The sequence below is a fragment of the Dermacentor albipictus genome, chromosome 8, assembly GCF_038994185.2.
Source record: "Dermacentor albipictus isolate Rhodes 1998 colony chromosome 8, USDA_Dalb.pri_finalv2, whole genome shotgun sequence".
Taxonomy (NCBI): Eukaryota; Metazoa; Arthropoda; class Arachnida; order Ixodida; family Ixodidae; genus Dermacentor; species Dermacentor albipictus.
Genome location: NC_091828.1, coordinates 50,593,553 through 50,613,514, shown reverse-complemented (window position 1 = coordinate 50,613,514; position 19,962 = coordinate 50,593,553). Strand labels below are relative to the sequence as shown.

The 19,962-nt window shown below is 47.8% G+C and overlaps 2 protein-coding genes and 1 long non-coding RNA gene across 3 annotated transcripts in view; 1 reads left to right on the top strand and 2 right to left on the bottom strand.

Moving 5' to 3' along the window:
- LOC139048779 (uncharacterized) overlaps positions 1–19,962 on the top strand; it is a 193,125-nt gene that overhangs the window by 125,163 nt on the left and 48,000 nt on the right. The gene's annotated exons all lie outside the window — the stretch shown is intronic.
- Positions 8,494–10,270, bottom strand: LOC139048431 (uncharacterized). The gene is made up of 2 exons (XM_070522819.1): positions 10,222–10,270; positions 8,494–10,185 (listed from the first exon to the last, which is right to left on the bottom strand). Exon 2 carries the CDS (start codon positions 9,447–9,449, stop codon positions 8,514–8,516), a length of 936 nt encoding a protein of 311 aa, XP_070378920.1. The 5' UTR covers positions 9,450–10,185; positions 10,222–10,270; the 3' UTR covers positions 8,494–8,513.
- LOC139048776 (uncharacterized) lies at positions 14,055–18,516 on the bottom strand. The gene is made up of 3 exons (XR_011507900.1): positions 18,269–18,516; positions 16,707–16,859; positions 14,055–14,852 (listed from the first exon to the last, which is right to left on the bottom strand). It is a non-coding gene; the product is annotated as an uncharacterized lncRNA (long non-coding RNA).

The window sequence follows — 19,962 nt, the reverse complement described above, 5'->3', positions numbered from 1 at the left end:
GAAGAAAAAGCTTGTGTTAGTGTTCACGGTGGTGCCCCACACACGCATGCAGTAGTTAATGTGAGACGCAAATAGTGCTGGGTAAATTTGTAATTTCAACTGTTCTGGAAAGAAATAATATTTTTAAGGCTGTTGTGGCTGGACCATCCCAATGAAGTGGAAAGGAGCGCGTTCGCTTTAGGAATGACATCGCAAGCCTCCAGACCAGAGACAAACAGGCTGGTATCATCCACATATAGAATGGTTGTTGCCTCGGTTTCTGCGAGGGTTCATCGAGCAGTAAGGTTCCCAAAGAGCTCCAGCCCCACGGGAAGGTGCGAGGTGAAGTCCGGCAACACTCATGCACGCGGCTGTTCCCCCACTCTCCATTCCCCCCAGCTGCGCTTTGCTTCGCTGCACCGCTCATTCTTGGCTCAGCAGCCGTCCGACATGGAGGTTCCCATTGTTGATCCCGCCAAGTACGAGATTCGTTCCGTAATTCGCTTTTTGCACGCCAAAGTGACTCCACCCGTGGATATTCATCATCAGTTGACAGAGGTGTATGGCGACAAGTGCATGTCCGTTCAACACGTCCGAAAGTGGTTCAGGGAGTTTAGTGCTGGTTGAAAGAAAGTCCACGATGAAGAACAGAGTGGAAGACCGTCAGTTTCGAAGGTGGTTATCAAGATGGCCCAACGCAAAATGCTTCAATCGAGGAGGATCAACATCCGTGAACTTATTGCTCAAATTCCTGGAAGTTCTTACGGTACAGTGGAAAGAGCTTTGACTAAAGTATTGGGGTATCAGAAGTGTTGTGCTCAATGGATACCGCAGCTATTGACATCAGACTACGAGGAGAAACGCCTTGACTGTGCTCGCCAGTTTCTTCAAAATTGTCAAGAAGATAAGGAAGGATTGTTGGACTCCATTTTTATGGGAGACAAAAAGTAGGTGTTTCATTTCACTCCTAATATGAAATAAAAATCCAAAGAGTGGCGTCACCCAGAGTCACCAGCCGCAAAGAAGTTCAAGCTCCTTCTGCTGGCAAAGTCATGGCCACTGTTTTTTGGGATCATAAGGGGGTACTGCTGATCGATTTAATGGAACGTGGGACAACAATAAACTCTGAGAGCTATTGTGCAACACTATGAAAACTCAGGCAAGCTATCCAGAACTGCCGGCGAGAACGACTGGCAGCCAGTGTAACACTGCTTCACGACAACGCTTGACCTGACATCTCCTGTCAAACCCAGGAACTTTTGACAAACTTTGGGTCGACTGTCATGCCCCACCCACCGTACAGTCCGGACCTCGCACCTAGTGATTATCACTTGTTCCCCAAGCTAAAGGAACATTTGAGTGGCCAACGCTTCCGGAGCGATGAAGAAGTCGGAAGAGGTGAAATGCATCCTCAACGGGTCGGCAGCAGACTTCTATGACACTGGGATACAGAAATTGGAGCACTGTATACAAAAATGCGTAGAAAAAGATGCCGATTATGTAAGTTTCATCTTTCCAATAATGTAAATTTCTATGAGAATAAACAATGTTGTCTTTTTCTAAAACTGATGGGAACCTTATTTCTGGATCAACCCTCGTATGTCTATCATGTCATTAACGTAAATGTCGAAGGGGACCTAAAATGCTGCCCTGTGGGACACCGAACAATATTGCCCTGTCGGAGGAAATACTATTTCCAATGACAATGTATTGCCTGCAATCAAGCAGATACGAACACAACAAAATGTGTCATTCCGTGTACACCGTTGGCAGTCAACTCTGTTAATAGAATCTTGTGTTGCATTGTCAAAAGCCTTGCTGTAGTCAATAAATATCCGGACTACTAGGTTTCATTTTTCTAGCTTCTTGATTAACGCCTGCTGAACAAGCAGTGCAGTTTCGGTAGAGCAGGTCATGAAAGCTGTTTCTCCATCGCCAGGGTTCGTGTCATGCTCTCCAACCATGATTCCTCGCTCCTTTGTGCCCTCCAGAGGGGCATGGTCATGGACCCCCAAACAAGGGGCTTAAATCACCACAGCAATTAAACTGCAATTTTTCGCTTTTAATATGCTTCAATGCAATACACTGCATAAGCTTCCTTGCTTAACTCAACTGTAATGCGGCAGAGGTGACTTTAGGAACACTTTCTAGACATACCAAACATTATGTGCATTCTGGTCGGAACTACACCTGACTTAACATTCCGACACGTCGACATATGGATGGCCCTTGTGCAGTTTAAGAGCACGAATACGCATGCTGGTTGTGGCTTGAGGAAATGTGATTGCTTAAACAAGTTTCAATGCCAATGCCCTAGACTGAGCTTCACCACAATGCAGTTGTGTTATGCACTGGAGCTTCCGTTATGTATTGCGGTCCATCACTGCAGCAACGTCAGAACCAGCTTTGAATGGGTGTCAGGTGAGTTATTAGATGTCTCGGTGCTCATACTGTGACAGATGACGGCACATGTGTGCATGTATAGTCGGGAACATGTGCAAGGCTGTGTTGCAGTCTCGTATATGGAGCTTGCAAGATGGGCGAAGCAAGGGCCCAAATCACCACAACCCTGCCGGAAATAGCTCTAAATCCCTGCCTGTACACTTCTTAGGGTCTCGGTGCTTTTACCGTAACCGGAGATTGCACATATAATAGTGTATTTTCAAAACTGAGCTCATTGGAACATCTTCCTGTTCATGCTACGCACACAAAAATGAGGAAAAAGAGAAAAATTATGCAGATCCCACACCCTGTGGGAATTGATGTAAGTGAAGCTTTCCATGCTGGATGCTCTGATTGATGATAATTAGCAGTGTTGATGGCTAAAGCGTAATTTCTTCAACATTTAGGCTAACATGAGATTGGTGAATTGATGTTAAACGTTACCTTGTGGGCACCACTGCTGTTTGCCTGCGTAATAGGTAGAACACACAGGGAGAGGGGTGTTTGCATGAGGCATTTTAGTGGGCCATATCTTATAACCCCTGAGAGGGTTGAGTGTTGTCATTTCCTCATATGGCACATCGCGTTATGGCAGAAGTATTAAACTTGAATTGGATTATGGGGCTGTACGTGCCAAAACGACACTCAGATTATGAAGCACGGCATAGTGGCAGACTCCAGATTAATTTTGACACCGTGATGTTCTTCAATGTGTCCCAAAATCTAAGTGCACATGGGTTTTCTATTTCGCCCCCGTCGAAATGTGGCTCCCACGATTGGGATCAAATCCATGACCTCTCGCAATGCCATAGCAGCAAAGCTAATGCGGCAGGCACAGAAGTGTTGATTTGACGGTCAACCACTTCTGTAGTGTTTCCTGGACGCTGCGGTGCATTTTAATTAATGCGGCTCTGCTTCTGCACGCCCTGTGCGAGTTGCCCGCTTGACATATTTGCATGGTGTTTATTTTTTCAGAAATAGCAGCAACATATTGCACTGTGCCTTGAACATAAGCACCCCACAACCGCTGTTGTATGTTAGTGGAGTTTCCTTGCCTTCTCATGTCACTTCCCCCATCTTATACGGGAACTGCCTCTTCTCCTCCCTCTTCTCTCTACAGTTCTATCTGTGTCCCCTCTCGCCTCGCACGTAAGCGCTGCAGTTTCTTCTGTGCTTCCGAAAGGAGTCACGGATAATTGCAGCTGTCAGGTGGCTAATGTGACAACGGCCAGCGAGCTCCAGAGGGCATTGTGCACATTCGATGCAGTGGGGTGAAAACAAGCTTCTCCCATCTCCTTTCCTCTCTTACTTGTGCCTGTCATGTATATACACACTCTGAACACCCCCCCCCCCCTTCCCGACGTGGCATGTGTGACATTAGCAGCTGGAGTGGGAAAGTCAAAGGAAGAGACACATGCGTAAAGGATTCTATGCTTACCCAATGAGGAAACCCGTCCGTCACGTAAGATGATTGCTTTCAAGATAAGGCCAGCATGAGCGAGCGAATTGTAAGATCGGGCCTGCGCAGCCGCGCCATAAGCAGCGGCCGCTGATGTACAGTTGATAATGGTTTGCATCGAGAGGAGGCAGCATCATTGACCACATCTACGTATGACGTCTACCTAACGTGACACTGTTCAATTACGTCACGTAGAACAGCACGCATTGGCCAGTGCTCATCTTCCATGAAGCAGCAACATCATCCAAACGCACCATGATATAAAAGGAGTGAACAGTGCTACTACTGGCCTCTGCTTCATACACATGCTGGTCTTGGTTTAACATTTTGGTGTTGCATCTGCGCTTCTCCATTTCATGATTTTTTCGTGGCATTTCTCGCAATTATATGAAACGCAGCAGCATATGATGACAAAACAGTAGGTGATCAGTAGCAAATGCTTATGCATCATTTAGATAACTCCGACAGGATACTCTGCATGTAATTTTATCTTTTTCCACTTTCAGTATGCTTCAGCGCTATGGTATGCTTGACCGCGTAACCTTGCTATGTCCAGTGTTTGTGACCCTTGCCCACTGTTGGTATACTTCATCACAATGCTAAGTGCATAGTTGAATGCGTAACACCACTGTATTGGGATGAAGCTAACTTATGGGTCTGACATTAGACAGCTTTAATTTAGCGTACGCAGCTGTAGCGTATGCCATAGTATATATAGCGTATGCTAATCAGCACACATTTTTTTTAGTTTTAGTTGGCCTGTGAGATGTTCAGATCTCAGAGGCCATGTGCCGTCATTGCGGCTATCTCCTGACTGTAGCTATAGGTGGTGCTAACATGTCGGATGTTTCTTTCGTTAGGCTTCGACTCACTCGAAACGAGAAGCGATCTCGAAAACACTACAAGGTTATCCATAATACTCTGTCATCGTAGCAGCCTGAGACTAAGCGAAAGCCATTTACACAGTCAGTTGCTAAGAACGAAGTCCATATACAAAAGCAACGCCAAATTCAATTCGAAGCTGGCAGCCGGGGCCGCCGCCATGTTTCACGCAAATTCCGCAAACCACACAAAGACGCTAATGCTAAATCTGAGAAATAGTGTGTGTACGCTATATGCAATGGGTCGTTTAGCGTTCTGCGCATGCGCAGTGATGTACGCTAAACTAAAACTGTCTATTATGCAGCACATTTTAGATGCTTGCTGGTTTTAAAGTCCGAAAGCTGAGATACAACAGCGTCACACACTATCACGTGAGGAAAACGAACCGCTGCATGCAGCAAGTAGCGTCAGCATAAGCACTAGATTACAATCGAACAGCTCTACAATGAAGACCACAATTAATTTGCCTGTGAAACAAAGAAACTTATGCGTCCCTGGCGGCTGATTTATGTTTATAAAACGAATGCCGCAGCAGTGCCGCCACTGCCCCGCGAAGATGTCACCAGGGTAAGCTGTGCCCTAGCGCTAACAGCAGTGTATTTGAAGAGCGTGCTGATATTACTAGTTCCATTGCTCTGCCCCAGGATTCACTCACCTCATATGCTACTTGTAACGGACCAACGGCTGACGAATGCATGGATAGGCCGCGAATGTCAACGAAGGCGACCAAAAATTTTGTAGCAAGGGAGGCTTAGGGGCACTAGACAATCGGGGGCTTAGCTTTGCATGGTTCCTGCATTTGCTTGGAGAGCAAGCTGGGAACCTCAATGGAGCACAGCGTGGCTACAGTAGAACATGCTGTCAAGGATATTTTGCAGAGAAAGATTAGCGGTCTATTTCATTAAGTCTCTCTTGAATTCTTGTTAAAGATTTTCTTTTGTTGAAAGTGCTTAGCTATTGTGAGCAGTGAGCTGCGCAACCTTTAAAACAAAGTGACCTGCATAGCGAAGGATTTTGAAGGTGCGAGCACTTTGTTAAAAAGGCTTTGACAACATAGATACATTCAGAGCAGCGCTTTCTGCCCTTTAGCCCATGCAGAATTTGTAGGTCCTATTTGCGCCACCAGGATCTGCCAATGTACTGCAGTGAAGCCTTTAATATGTGTCCCAATGTCCAATGCTGCGGAGTTCAATATATCCATTTACTGTCTGAGCAAGTTTGATGTATGAAGTTTCATATACATGTAATTCTCTTGGTGATTCACCACCTGTTATTTAAGCAATAATTCTATTTATAATTGTTTCATACAACAAGGTTCAATTGTAATGAATTATTGCTATATGACATTCTTCCCATTATTATAACTAGTACTCTCAAGCTTCGAACCTCCCAGCTTCCTCATACAGTTGGCCAATGTGACAGTACACCTGACACAACAAGCCATGTCGTACACTTACTCTGTGCATATTCACAGCCCATGCAAGCTTGTGCTGAAAGCTTGTTGCTGCTTGCAGAGGTAAACATTTCGCTTGACTGTTGTAATGATCTCGCTGACTATGTGACAGAATAAACAGTTACTCCACAATAAAACATAGTATGAGGCCATTTTGTAAACACGAGTTTGAAGTAAAACTGTGCCATGCATCGTCGAAAAAGGAAAACAACATTACAGGGATGAGCATAGTTATCGTGGGCTTGTCTCTATAGCTTTTATGTCTTGCTTTGTCCACATTATGCTGCACAGTTTTAATTGAAGCGGTTATTGGCTGGCAGACGTCTTCCCATCATGTTACTACGAGTTTTGATGAAAGCAGTCTTGGCTAGCCTCTCTAGCCCTGGTTCTCTGGCTTAGGTGCTGGTGCCTCCAGTAGTTCAGATTTGAATGGGTGCAAATTAATTTTCCCTCTCAGTGAAATCAGGGGAGGCGCTGCGATCGCCGAGGAGTGTAGACGTGCTCGCGTCGGCTCTGTGTTCGTGAAATGATTTTGCAGCATTTTCTTGCGAATTGTGGCCTAATTTTTACACCAGTCGATCCGTGAAGATACCAGGACTCCGTAGACGCCTCATTTTCAGGTGGAACACTCGATTTCCCTGTGCTACGGACATTTTCCTGTGCTGCGAACGTTTTTGTGAATCGCCCACGCCGCCGCCGCACGTGCACGCCGGGCGCACCGGATGCGCGGCGCGCACTCGAGCGAGTTCCGTATCGCCGATCAAGTTTCTCTGCCCCAGCAACGAGCATGGAGCTCGAAGTGGCCGCCGAGACGGGCTGGCGAACAACTCGCCTTCGCCAACCGGTGAAGCTGAGGGACGACTCTTCACCCCAAAATGACTCTACCCAAACCTCAAGCACTCGTTATCGTTCCAAGACCAGGCCACCAGTCAAGGCACAAGTTCTAAAGGCTGGACGCATGCCTCCGCTACCTTCCAACCAAATCAAAATTATCATTCGCCCCAAGGGAGCCCTCAACATTGCCAAAATTGGTAGTCCTACCGTGACTACAGCCGTTCTCCAAGCCGCACAGCTCAGCCCAGCAGATATTCAGCAAGACACGGTGTGCCCCAACACCCAACAAAACATTGTCGTTGTAAGTACGCCAAGTCTGCAGAACACCGACCGGTATGCCTGCATAAAATCAATTCAAGTCAATGGGGTCACGCACGATGTTAACGCGTATGAGACGGCCGCCGAGGACACCACGAAGGGAGTCATCTGCGGAATCCCCCTCTCCGATACCCCACAGCAAGTCAACGCCAATATCATCAATACCCACAACCCCCTCGCACTAGCCGCAAAATGCATTGGAACAACAACCACCGTTGTTATCGCCTTCAGTGGCCCCGACGTGCCATATCTGGTCTGTTACGGAGCTACCTTAATCCCATGCTCATTATTCCGCAAGCAAATAGAAATTTGCTACCAATGCGGCCGCCTCGGACATCGCATGGATGTCTGCCCTTTTCCCAATAACAAGATCTGCAGAGGTTGTGGAGCCCGCAACCCACCTCCCGATCACACGTGTAACCCCAAATGGTCACTGTGCGGCGGCCCTCATCTTACAGCGGACAAATCGTGTACGGCTCGCTGCAAGACACCATACGTTATTCGCAAGCGCGTTGGGGAACGCCGAGCTGCAATGCAAGCCACCCTTCAAGAAAGCGACTTCCCGCCCTTGAACTCCAAGCCCCGCTCCAGATCTCGGACTCCATCACGCTCGAGGCAACATTGTTCCCGGACCCCTTCACGTTCGAGACAGCGCCGTTCCCGATCCAGATCTACCTATACCCCACCCGCCAAGTCTCCTACTAACAAGGTGAGCTTTGCAGAAGCCCTTAAGGGCACCTCGCGAGAGGGTCGCAACACACCTTCTCCACAGTCCACGAGCACCAATGATAACGCAGAAATAGCTCACCTCAAAAAAGAAAATGCCATTATGCGCGACGTAATTCACAAGCTCTCGCAAGAGGTTCGCGATCTTAAACAATCCAAGACACCTGCTCCTACACCACCCACCAAAGCGTCCCACTCCTCTAGCCACGACGCTCTACTGACACCAGCCCCCAAAAAGCGGGCCCTCCAAGAGGGAGCCACAGGCCAAGTGCGCTCAGAGGTTAAGGACATGCTAGTCTCACTTCAAAGCACGATGACCGCACTCCAGAACGCAGTCAAATCCATGCAACACGCCGTTCTTGCACTGGCACAGCGCGTCACAAACATTGAAACCCACGTACAAACTCTCCCCGTGCCCGCTCATCCTACCCTCCAAACCCCCCGCACTGCCCCTGACGGCATCCCCCAATCCCCATCATGGCCCACACTAACAGAGATACACTTATCTGGCAGTGGAACTGCCGAGGCTATCTCCGCAAACAGCCAGTCATCCGTCAACACCTTCGTACCCTCACCCGGCAACCGGACGTCATCATGATTCAGGAAACCCATATCGATTCGGTCACCCTCCCAGGTTACCAACCTTTCATCCCGATACATGCTTCTCGCCGCCTCTGCACTTTCGTCCACAAGAGAATCACCGCCATCGAACACAATCTCCACGACCGAAACATCGAACACCTTCTCGTTGAACTTATCCCCACCAGGAGATGTAAGGAAAGTATTTTTCTCCTTAACGTGTACAGCCATCCCTCTGCCAAAGTTCGAGGCCGTTTTCTCACCCTCTTCCAGAAGGCCCTTAACGTAGCTGGCACCAACCCCCTCGTTATTGGTGGAGACTTCAATCTCCCCCACACGGTATGGGGATATGGCTACTCGACGACGGCGGCTCAAAACCTTTGGAAAGACTCCCAAGACCTCGGCCTCACTTTCATTACAGACCCCACGTTCCCCACACGCCTCGGTAGCTCCACTTCCCGCGACACGACCCCCGACCTGACATTTACCAAGAACGTCACCAACGCTCAATGGAGCAACACACAACATGATCTCAGTAGTGACCATTCCATCATTGCCATACTTATCCCTCGGATAGCTGCAGTTACTGCCAAACCCCGTGAGTTCACTTGGGTTGACTGGGATGCATTTCGCAAGCATCGATCCGCTGACCAGCACGCGGAACGCATAGAGGACATTGATGCATGGACCCGAAATCTCCACTCCGATACCAATGTAGCCACGCGCACCGTTACAACCGATGCCCCCGTCGAGCGCATGGACAGTAGATTGGCCCATCTCCTCGCGGCTAAAACATCCATCCTATCCCGCTGGAAAGGGCAACGTCTCAACAGGCGCCTCCGCGCTAAAATAGCCCTCCTCAATAAGGAAATCGAAGCCCATTGCCTCACTCTGAGCCGTCAGCAGTGGACTGAACTGTGCAATACTGCTGACGGACAGATCCATTGTCCCTCTTCTTGGAAGCTTCTCAAACACCTCCTCGATAGCCAAGCCACCCGCTCTTCCCAACAAGATCGCCTCACTAAACTTCTCTATACAGAAAGGAAGAAACGGCCGCGCCCAAGTCTTAGACTACCTCACCAACAAGTATCTCCCCGTGGGCCCAGTGCAATCTCACGGCTCCTACACCGGGGCCCCCAACCCCCCACTGGACGAAGACTTTAGTGTCGCTGAGATCCAAGCCACCCTGCATAAATTAAACAGCCGTTCTGCCCCTGGGCCCGATGGGGTCACTAACAAAGCCCTCCGTAATCTGGATGATGCCTCCATCACCCACCTGACAAATTATATCAATGACTGCTGGCGTAATGGTGCCATTCCGCCGGCCTGGAAAACAGCAAAGGTCATCCTTATTCCCAAACCTGGCAAACCTTCTAGCCTCGATCATCTTCGTCCCATCTCACTAACCTCATGCGTGGGAAAGGTTATGGAGCATGCCTTCCTCACGCAAATCAACACCCATCTGGAAGACACTGCAGCGTATCCTCACTCTGTCATTGGCTTCCGGGCCCACCTGCCGACCCAAGACGCCATGCTACAACTTAAGTACCATATACTAGAAGATAGAACACGTAGTACTAAAGCTATACTCGGCCTCGACCTCGAAAAAGCATTTGACAGCATAGCCCATTTCACCATTCTTGACCGCATCTCACGCCTTAATATCAGTGCGTGCGCTTATAATTACGTCAGAGACTTTCTCTCTCTCTCAGACTTTCTTTCTTTTTCTCTCGGTGGGGGATCTCCGCTCCGACGCCCAGACTTTGGGCAGCGCGGAAACCCCCCAGGGCTCCGTTATCTCCCCAATGCTTTTTAATCTTGTCATGATCGATCTTGCCAAGGAGTTGCAGCAAGTGGACGGTGTCACCCACACCATATACGCTGACGATATAACCATCTGGGCCCACAAAGGCAGTGACGGCGAAATAGAAACGGCGCTACAATCCGCCATTGAAACAGTCGAGACCTATATCCAAGGCACAGGGCTTCGCTGCTCCCCTGCAAAGTCCGAACTCCTCTACAGGCCTACTCTCCGTGGCCGCCGTCCAAAATACTCCACCGCTAAACGCCATTACGAAGACATTGCGCTTCATCTCACGGATGGCAGCCCCATACCCCTCGTCACCAATATCCGTGTGCTCGGCTTGTTCATAGAGGCGAACGGAGCGAATGGCATGGCCCTCGCCAAAATCAAGAGAAATACAGCCAACACCATGAGACTTTTGAAGCGGGTCTCCAACCGCCGTGGGGGTATGAAAGAGGAGAATCTGCTCCGGTTAATCCAGTCGTTCGTAATTTGCCACATCACCTACGTTGCTGCGTATCTAAACTGGTACAAGGCTGAACAAACCAAGCTCAACATCCTCCTACGCGGTGTCTATAAACAAGCCCTCGGCCTCCCCGGTTGCACCAGCACTGACCTCCTCCTTCAACTAGGCGTCCATAACACACTGGACGAGCTCATCGAGGCCCAACGTCGCTCTCAGCTGGAGAGACTCACTCTCACAGCCACGGGTCGCCATATCCTCACCTCGCACGGCATCACCTACCACCATCAACACGGCCATAAGCACTAGATCCCCTCCACCATACGAGCTTGGATTCACGCCGATCCTATCCCCAGAAACATGCACCCCAAATACAACCACGCACGTCGCACAGCACGTGCCACGGTTCTCACCAAATCGCTTACTCGCCACGACGGTGTGAGTTTCGTCAACGCTGCCGAATATCCCCACGGTACCCGCTTTGCAGCCGTCACCACGCGTGAAGGGTCTCTCCAACATGCTATCAGCCTAGTAACCCCACACGCTGAGGAAGCTGAAGAAGTGGCCATCGCGCTAGCCACCCTAGACCCAACATGCCATACCATCGTCTCTGACTCCCGCTCCGCCGTTATCAACTATATCAACGGCCATATTTCACACCAAGCCTTGCGCATCTTGCAACAAGAGCCCCGCTCAACCGACCATCAGGTTACACTCGTCTGGTTCCCGGCTCATGCAGGCACCGTCCACCCGCACCTCCCCAACCTCAACGAGGTTACCCACTCCCTAGCGCGAGGCCTAGTTGACTGCGCGGGAGAAGGGGAGGCTGCCCCCACCGGTAGGGATCGCCTGACACGCTACAATGATCTTGCGAAGTCCTTCTACTTAGAGCGTAGAACCTTCCCCGGCCCACACAACAAACTATCCCGAGCGCAGGCTACAACTTTCCGCCTGCTACAAACCAATACTTACCCCTCATTACAACTTTATAACAAGATTTACCCAGACATTTACCCCAATCCCACGTGCCATATCTGCAAGACACAGCCAGCCACACTTCCACACATGCTTTGGGACTGTAGGCACCAATACCCCGACACTAACCCCACGACCCTCTCGTCGAGATGGCACGCTGCCCTGCGTAGCCCCAACCTTGACGACCAACTCTGGGCGACCCAGCAGGCCTGCGAGGCGGCGAAGAGGCAACACCTCGACGTCCCCATGTGGGAGGCCTAGGCCCAGTCACCATCTCTTGCTGGTTTCAATAAAGTTTATTCAGTCAGTCAGTCAGTGAAATAATACCAACTTTCCCTGGTTACCGGGCTTCTACAATTCCTCCTGAGATGGACTTGTTCAACAGCTCTACCGAGTACTTTAAGTAGGCAGTGTATTCTATGTCGTAGGGCAAACAGAAAATTAGCATAAGCACTCTTGCTTTCAGGCTGCCATAGACTTCGAGTTAAAAGTGCAGTCCAGATCAACATGCCCGACCTTGATCCCTCCAGCCTATGTGCCAGCCTTCCCTATGAGCCAATACTTGTGCAGGTGAACATACCTTCTTTGTTCCATGCAAAACATTTTGTTAACTGTTTCCAGGAAAAAGTAGTTCAAGCATAAATGGCTAACACATGCTCTTCATACCAGGTTGCCATGGATAATGGAGACGATAGGAAAGTACAGGCCAGCGTCGCTGTCCCAGATCCATCCGGCAGCTTCTCTGTCTCTGTGTCCTAACTGCTGGTCTTCAATGGGAGTTGACACTGTCTCCTTCTATAGGGGCATTTTCTGACACGCTCTTCTGTGGGAGAATGCCCCATTTATAAAAAGAAACAACAAAGATTGGACACGAAATGGTGCAGCTCAAAAAAAAATTACTTGTTGGGTTCGCCACCGGGCCATATGCGTCGGCGCTCGTGACTCGACAAAAAGCAGCCGCAGCGGCACGCGCAAGCTCAGGCTTCACATAGTTTTGCGCCCATCGCAAGAGAGGCACCTCACGGCTACATTCGGATATTGCCAGCGCACAAGGAGGAAGTGCAGAAACATGCACGCTTGCAATCTCGGAGGGATGCGCATGCGTGCAAACTCGATACCATGGGTGCACAGCTAGAAGGGGAGAAGGGTCGTTTTGCCACACGCTCGCACACCCTGTAATATTTTGGGGGCAAGTGTACATACTAGACATATTGTCTGTAGTGCTTATTTTTGAAATGTGATATTTTGGGACATATAATACATATAATATGCATCTTGGCTTTGTTGCACATTAAGAATTTATTTTATAAGTACTATATAATTATCTGAAAAGATGAATGTTTCTTTAGATTTCACACATTTCTTTTGCTACATTGTAAATGTATATCCTGATAGATTAATGTTTCGTATGTTATATGTTTGCCGATAGGAGACTTACTGCTGCCATGCGAGGGCCTTCAGGCACATTAAAGCTGTATGTTGCAGCTTTTCGCCTGGAGGACAGCCAACAAAGTTTGTTGGAAATAAAACCATTTCTGGTACGACAAGTCGAAAATTCTATTTGAAGTCGCTGCCTCTAGACCCTTCATGCCAACCGCCATTTTGGCAAGGCTGTGTGATGTCTGGGAATAAGGCTGCTTCGATGGATTTCAAGACCAGATAGCAGCCTTCCTTCACACACTCTGGCACCAAAAAGGGCAGCACAGGTGTCAGTGTTACTTGTGCTACAATTCCTTCACTTGTGCTATAAATAGCAGCAGCAAACTGCCAAGATGCAAAAGCAAAACAATGAATGAGGGCCATAACGTATTTCCCAGCTCCTGAAATCAGTTCCAGTTTTTGCAGTAGACCAAAGCATGGCCTTCAAGATCAGCTTCGATTACCAGTGGGAACAGTTTCCGAGGCTGCCAATTCATTTCATCAAGACTCAGTGTTGCCACACTGCTTTTGATTCAAGTGTGAGAAAAAAAATTGAAGTGAACATTTTCTAACACATTGAATGCAGTCAAATTTTCTTTCTGTTATGCTTTCCTCTTATTTCAAAGCAAAAAAAAAACCCAAAAATCTAAGAAAACAAGAAGCAAAACAGAAAGAAAAATATCTCAGTATAGGGCGAACATCATTTCACAGTGTTGTGAAACCAGATGTGCATGCCTGTGAGGGTGATGATTGAAGTGTGTGCACTATACATTCAGTGATGCTACAGGCACGCACTGTGCTGTTTGCATTTCATTTGATGGTGATAGTACATCCACACAATGTAGCCACAGGGACAAGTGAGCAGTCAAGTGAAGCTTTTTGAGATCATGTTTAGTTGGATCATGCAAATAAAATGCATTAATTAATCATATGCCATGGAAGAATCAAGCACAAGTACACAAATTACTGTGCATGACAGGAGTGGCTGCGAAGATGTATAAGGCTCACACAAAGGACGGACAGCAGACAAGGGACGATGATATTTAACTAATTTCGCCATGGAAAATGACTTCAAAGTTTGTGCATTAAGTACGAAGAAAATCCGAGGACACCTAAGCACTTCTTATGCGTTGTGAATACTTTAATGTCCAACTGAACGCCACTGAGCAGGCCGAGATATGAACTCCTCGCAGGCAAGCGGGCACGTTAAGACGCTTGGCATATATTGATTTAGCCTTACCGAGGCGCAGTTAGAACACACACAAGAGCTTGAGTAGACAAGGAACAGGTGGTAACACAGGCTTGCGAGAGGGAAGGTGATGTGTTGTCGTAGCAATGCACTCTCCCCTCGCGAAGTAGCGCAGCAGCAGATGTTCCCCTTCGCTCGCGTTCCTCTGCTGAGACACGAGCCAGCAAGTGCAAGCTAGTGTCATGAGCGCGCCTCGTGTGCTCACATGGTGTCACAGTCAACGGGAAATTAGGCACCGTTTTGCTGCTACAGATGCTGCCGGCTTTTTCACTGAAAGAACCATTTAACTCTTGCATTAAAAAAATCCTGTCACTGACCACATAATAAACAGCAATAAAGAAATTCCATTAAAAGTATTGCATCAAACCAGCTCAGAGCACAAAAAATTTACCAGAACTGTCAGGCTTGGCTGCTGAAAATTAATGTCTTGTAGCAAGGTTTAACGAGCACAAATGATATGCAAGAATACTCAGAATGATGCGAATGCTCAGATGCTAAGCGCTGCTCTTGTGCAGGAGCTTGGCAATGCAGCTGGCATAAATGCCAGTCTTCTGACTACTACACTGGTTTCATGAAAAGTAGGTTATTCTGGCAAGAGTATCACTGCAACATCACTGCACTACACTTTTACTTCACTGTGTCAGATAAACAAGTCAACAGACGTCTGAAGTGGTTCAACTACAATTCACAGCTGGAGAACAGGATAGCATCCATAGAATTTGGCAAGATTATTAGACAACAGGCAAAGGAGAGTGGACAAAAGTTGGAGGTGAAAGCTGTTCTGTTTGACTGTGACGAGGTGTATTGGAGTCGTCAAGCAACAGGCAATAGCGATGGTGCTTCCTAGCGTGCCGATATTGTTCTGGCTTCAAGGCACATAATGGTGATTATTGCATTTTATAGTGTCCCATTCTTCTTTAGATGACAAAGTATTTAAATCTGTGTATTGGTTACATTTGCAGTGACGTCCAAAATCTAGATTTGTACTGGGCAAAGACAATACTTAAAAATTAAGCTCAGTGGTTTTACATGCCAAAATCACTAAATGATGATGAGGGATGCAATAGTGAGAAACTCTGGATTAATTCTGAGCGCCTGGGTTTAACGTGCACCCAATACATGGCGCACAGCATTTTTTGCATTTTGCCCCGATCGAAATGTGGCCGCAGGGGCTTGGATTTGATCCCACGGCCTTGGGTTTCGCAGCCAACACCAAAGCCACAGCACCAGTAACATTAAAACAAAGCAGTGATTTGATAAAGCGTGTAAGAGCACAACAGTTTTTAAGCATTGCTTCATGCTAAGGTCTAAGTCATAAGCTCGGTACCGTCACACAACAGCCACATTAACGAGATGGACAACGGGGATAAAATGCCAAATTAAGCTGCAAAATTATGAAGCAAAAGCCTTTGAAGCTGTGAAGTTCTTTAGGAACTTGGAAGGTGTGGACATTTGGACATGCAAAGGATGCAGTCTTTGGAAACAACTTGCCAAGTTAATTAGTTGTTTTTTACCAAAGCAATATTTCATCACAAAGCAAATAGCTATAATTTAAATATGCTCCAAGATTGAATGCCCTATGATAAAAATTTCTATTGCATTTTTAGCAAGTTATATGGAGCAACCAAAGGTAAGAGACATTTGATGCTAGTGTTCAATAAATTTCAGTTATTAGAAAGCCCTCGTCCTGTGCCCTTCTGTGTGTCTTCCGTTATTTCCGCACTGATTAGTAAGTATGACGCTAGTGACTGCCATAGAATACGTGAAGGCCGAGAAAATAGCAATGGCAATGAAGAGCTATTGCTTGAACGACAAAAAAAGCTTAGGTGTAGTGACAAAGCAGAAAGGAGAACATGAACGAAAAGTATGTGCAAAGTCATACATGACAAGAGAAACCCAGCAGGCAAGATGTGGTGAGCAGGGGGGTGGGGAGAAGTATTCCGTAAGAGCCGACCTAGTGGACTGTCCATTTTGGCCGCTACTGATTGGCTAGGGCTGCTGGTCTCCTCCTCTCACAGCTGAATCCAATCAGCAGTGGCCGAAATGGACAGCCCACTAGGTGTACTCTTACAGAATACCCCCCCCCCCCCCCCCGCAGGAGAAAATGATGAGATGGATTCTTGCCTTGTGAAGTGCAGCAACTGTTCTTTTTTTTTTTTCTGTTCAGAGCGAATGTGAGTGAGACTGGAGATGTAAAGGCTTTGATGTGGAGATAAGCTGTGGTCTGGGATGAAGCACAATATTGGTTTCCAGCTGTGGATGAATTTCCAGGAGACCCTGCAGATAAAAGTTTTTTTAGCAATTAATAATTCACGTATCTGGCGAAGGAAATCATTACAGTGAACATGCGGCATAAGCAATAGACAGCCAGGCACATATAGCAAAAGACAGTGCCACTGTAGAGGAATGGCGACAGGGAAGAGCAACAAAAAGTGATCAAGCATGTGCAGGGAGAAGGGTACAGAAAAAGTACAAGGGATCACACAAAGGAGATCAGTTTGACAGTGACAACAAGAGCAGCACTTATGAGCACAAATTTCAGAAGAAAGTAGCAAATTAATTGGGTCATCAGTTGCCAAAGCAAGCATTTTCTGTCACGAATGCTACTGATGCCAAGCATCAGTCCTGGCGCTGTTAAAGAAGTGAACGCGCGGTTGTGGCAAGGGATAGCAGCAGCAGGTGTCTCATAAAAATGGCAGTAATAGGCTGGTACACTTGGCTACAGTGAGCCAAGTGTACCAGCCTGTGCTTCTGGAAATCTGTGACCTATGTCGAGTTGAAATGTACTGCTAAAGTGGGTGTACGTCGGAAAGACTTTCTCGCCCGTGCGGCGCTCGTGCCGAGTTGGTGATGGCGGATTATTGACTTAATGAGCCATCTTTCGTCACATTAAAGATGTTTTGTGTCTCTTCCAGGGCGAGGAGTAGGGGCCATAGTGTAGACCACTGGCATATCCCCTTCGATATAAGTAAAGGTTCTTCTGCAAAACCATGTGCAATAAATCGGTAAGCGGGAGCCGCAGAGCTAGCGAAGCAGGCACGTCGGACGTACATTTAAATTAAAGTATGGGGTTTTACGCGCCAAAACCACTTTCTGATTATGAGGCACGCTGTAGTGGAGGACTCCGTAAATTTCGACCACCTGGGGTTCTTTAACGTGCACCTAAATCTAAGCACACGGGTGTTTTCGCATTTCGCCCCCATCGAAATGCGGCCGCCGTGGCCAGGATCGGACGTACATTTAGACAGATCGTCATGGTAAGCTCAGGAGCTCTCGTGAGGGCTCCGTTTGCCGGTGACGTATACCGTCCTATCGCAGTACTGGTGAAAATCCATTATATCGTCGGGACGAAAAAAGCACCCCGCCACTTCTATAACACCAGTCGGAACACTGCGGCCGCCATCACCTTTTAGAGTGGTCTACGACCATAAATTGCATAACGACTTTCGCTTTTCCTAGCTACAGGGTGCTAAATATGTTTCAACATGCAGACATGCATGTTCACGCGAATCTCTTGAAGGGTACAGTATGCACTGACAACCAACGCATGATGGACACGGCGAAATGCTATGGCATTAAAGTTGTCCGATTGATCCTCGATATCACAGGTTCACTGATCAATGATTCACTGATCCCGTCGCACGTTCCGCATGTTACCGTTGCGACAAAAAGTGCAACAAACCTACCAGCAACATCCACGGAGACGCAGGAGGAGAACTTGTGGACGACGCACGGCACGCACGGCTTCGTCAAGAACACAGACATCGACGTGAAGGAATCGCCAGCCGACACATGGCAGAATGCCGGCTCGCCTAGGGACAAACGCATACAAAACGAGCAAAGAAACTTCTCCTCCGTGGTACCTAGGCAAAGGGAGAAACTTAGGGCGCAAACGCCCCCAGATTTTCTCTCTCGCAGCTGGCGATTCCGCAAATGACCGTCTCGTGCTTGACTGTTGTATACGAAGCAGGGAGTGACGTAACTACACTTTCGTATGTGCAAGAAGGACCCGCCTAGCAACTGATTTGTGTTGTGACACGCACGTATAATGGTAGAGCAGCGTGCATACGGGGAGCGGCGAATTTCTCTTCTCTCTGGCTCATGCTTTGTGGGCGCACGAAGTAGCGGCGCAAGCCACTTAAGTCGCAGGCCGTCGAAACGTGATAACCATAATATAGTTACATAGTCGATAATATATAGTCAAATTGTTATCGCCGTCGTCGCCCACTCGGTCTTCCGCTTCTCATTTTCAACACAGGTGCACCGCTCGTAGGTTTGTAGCACGCTGCACGGAACTTCTATGTGGGCCTCGATTGCGTGACGTAGCCCCTCTTCCCTCGCCTGAACCCCCAGCCTCACGCACCACAGGTACAGTGGCTAGACGTTGTACCACAGGTGAGGGCACGCCTTAGGGCTGCACTGGATGGATGCATGGAAGGTAGGAGCGTCCCATTTGAAACGGGGTGATGGCAGTTGCCACCATGCTCAGCTTTTTATTTTTGTTTAACTGTGTTGGAATTTATTAAAATTCGCCATTTTCTTTAAATGCGTCTTCCTACACATTTAACCTTATGTCACCTCTCTGCATCTGAGCCACCAATCCTCCAATCACTTTTTGCCGATTTCCACCGCCTATTTGAGCAAAGGAAAAAAATCAGACATCCACCAGTTCGTAGCAATTGCTACAAAGGAAACCCATACGGGTTCCTCTAAAGAAAAGCCTAAGAGTTGAAGAAAAATTCGTCCTGGTCCGGAACACGAACCCGGGACCACCGCCATTCCGGGGCAGCCGCTCTACCATCTGAGCTAACCAGGCGGCTAGCAGCTAGATGGCAGGGCGAAGTCGAATTTGTCGACAACCCAAAGCAAAGGCAAGTGTTTGACGTCAAACACAGCCTATTTATTTACATGACTGGTGCTATCTCTGAACTCTAGGGCCTCAGGAAGCGTGACTGTGCCCGCATCGACATTGGGATGCATACCATCACATTTTAGTATGAGGCGTTCTATTGTTTCTACAGGTTTACTAGACACAGTACAGATGTCTTCTTTGTTAAATTTCTTTTTATAGCTCCGCGTTCCAAGACATCCTGACCTAGCTTCAAAGAGATGAGCAGTGCCTCTAGAGTTATCATAAAACGCTTCCTTCCTGATCTGCTGTTTCCAGTCTCGATATAGTTCAACACTATGCTTCTTTTCCATTGAATTTATCACATTTGTACCTTCCGCGCTTTTAACCTGTTGTTTAATGCTCTGTCTTTCTCCGTCCTCGTGTCTGGCATAATCAGATAATCTATACGTGCTTATGAGTCAAGTTTTTCCCTACTTCTTAATCTTTTGTATCTTCCTTAATAACTCTAAATCTAGCTACCATGTGCTG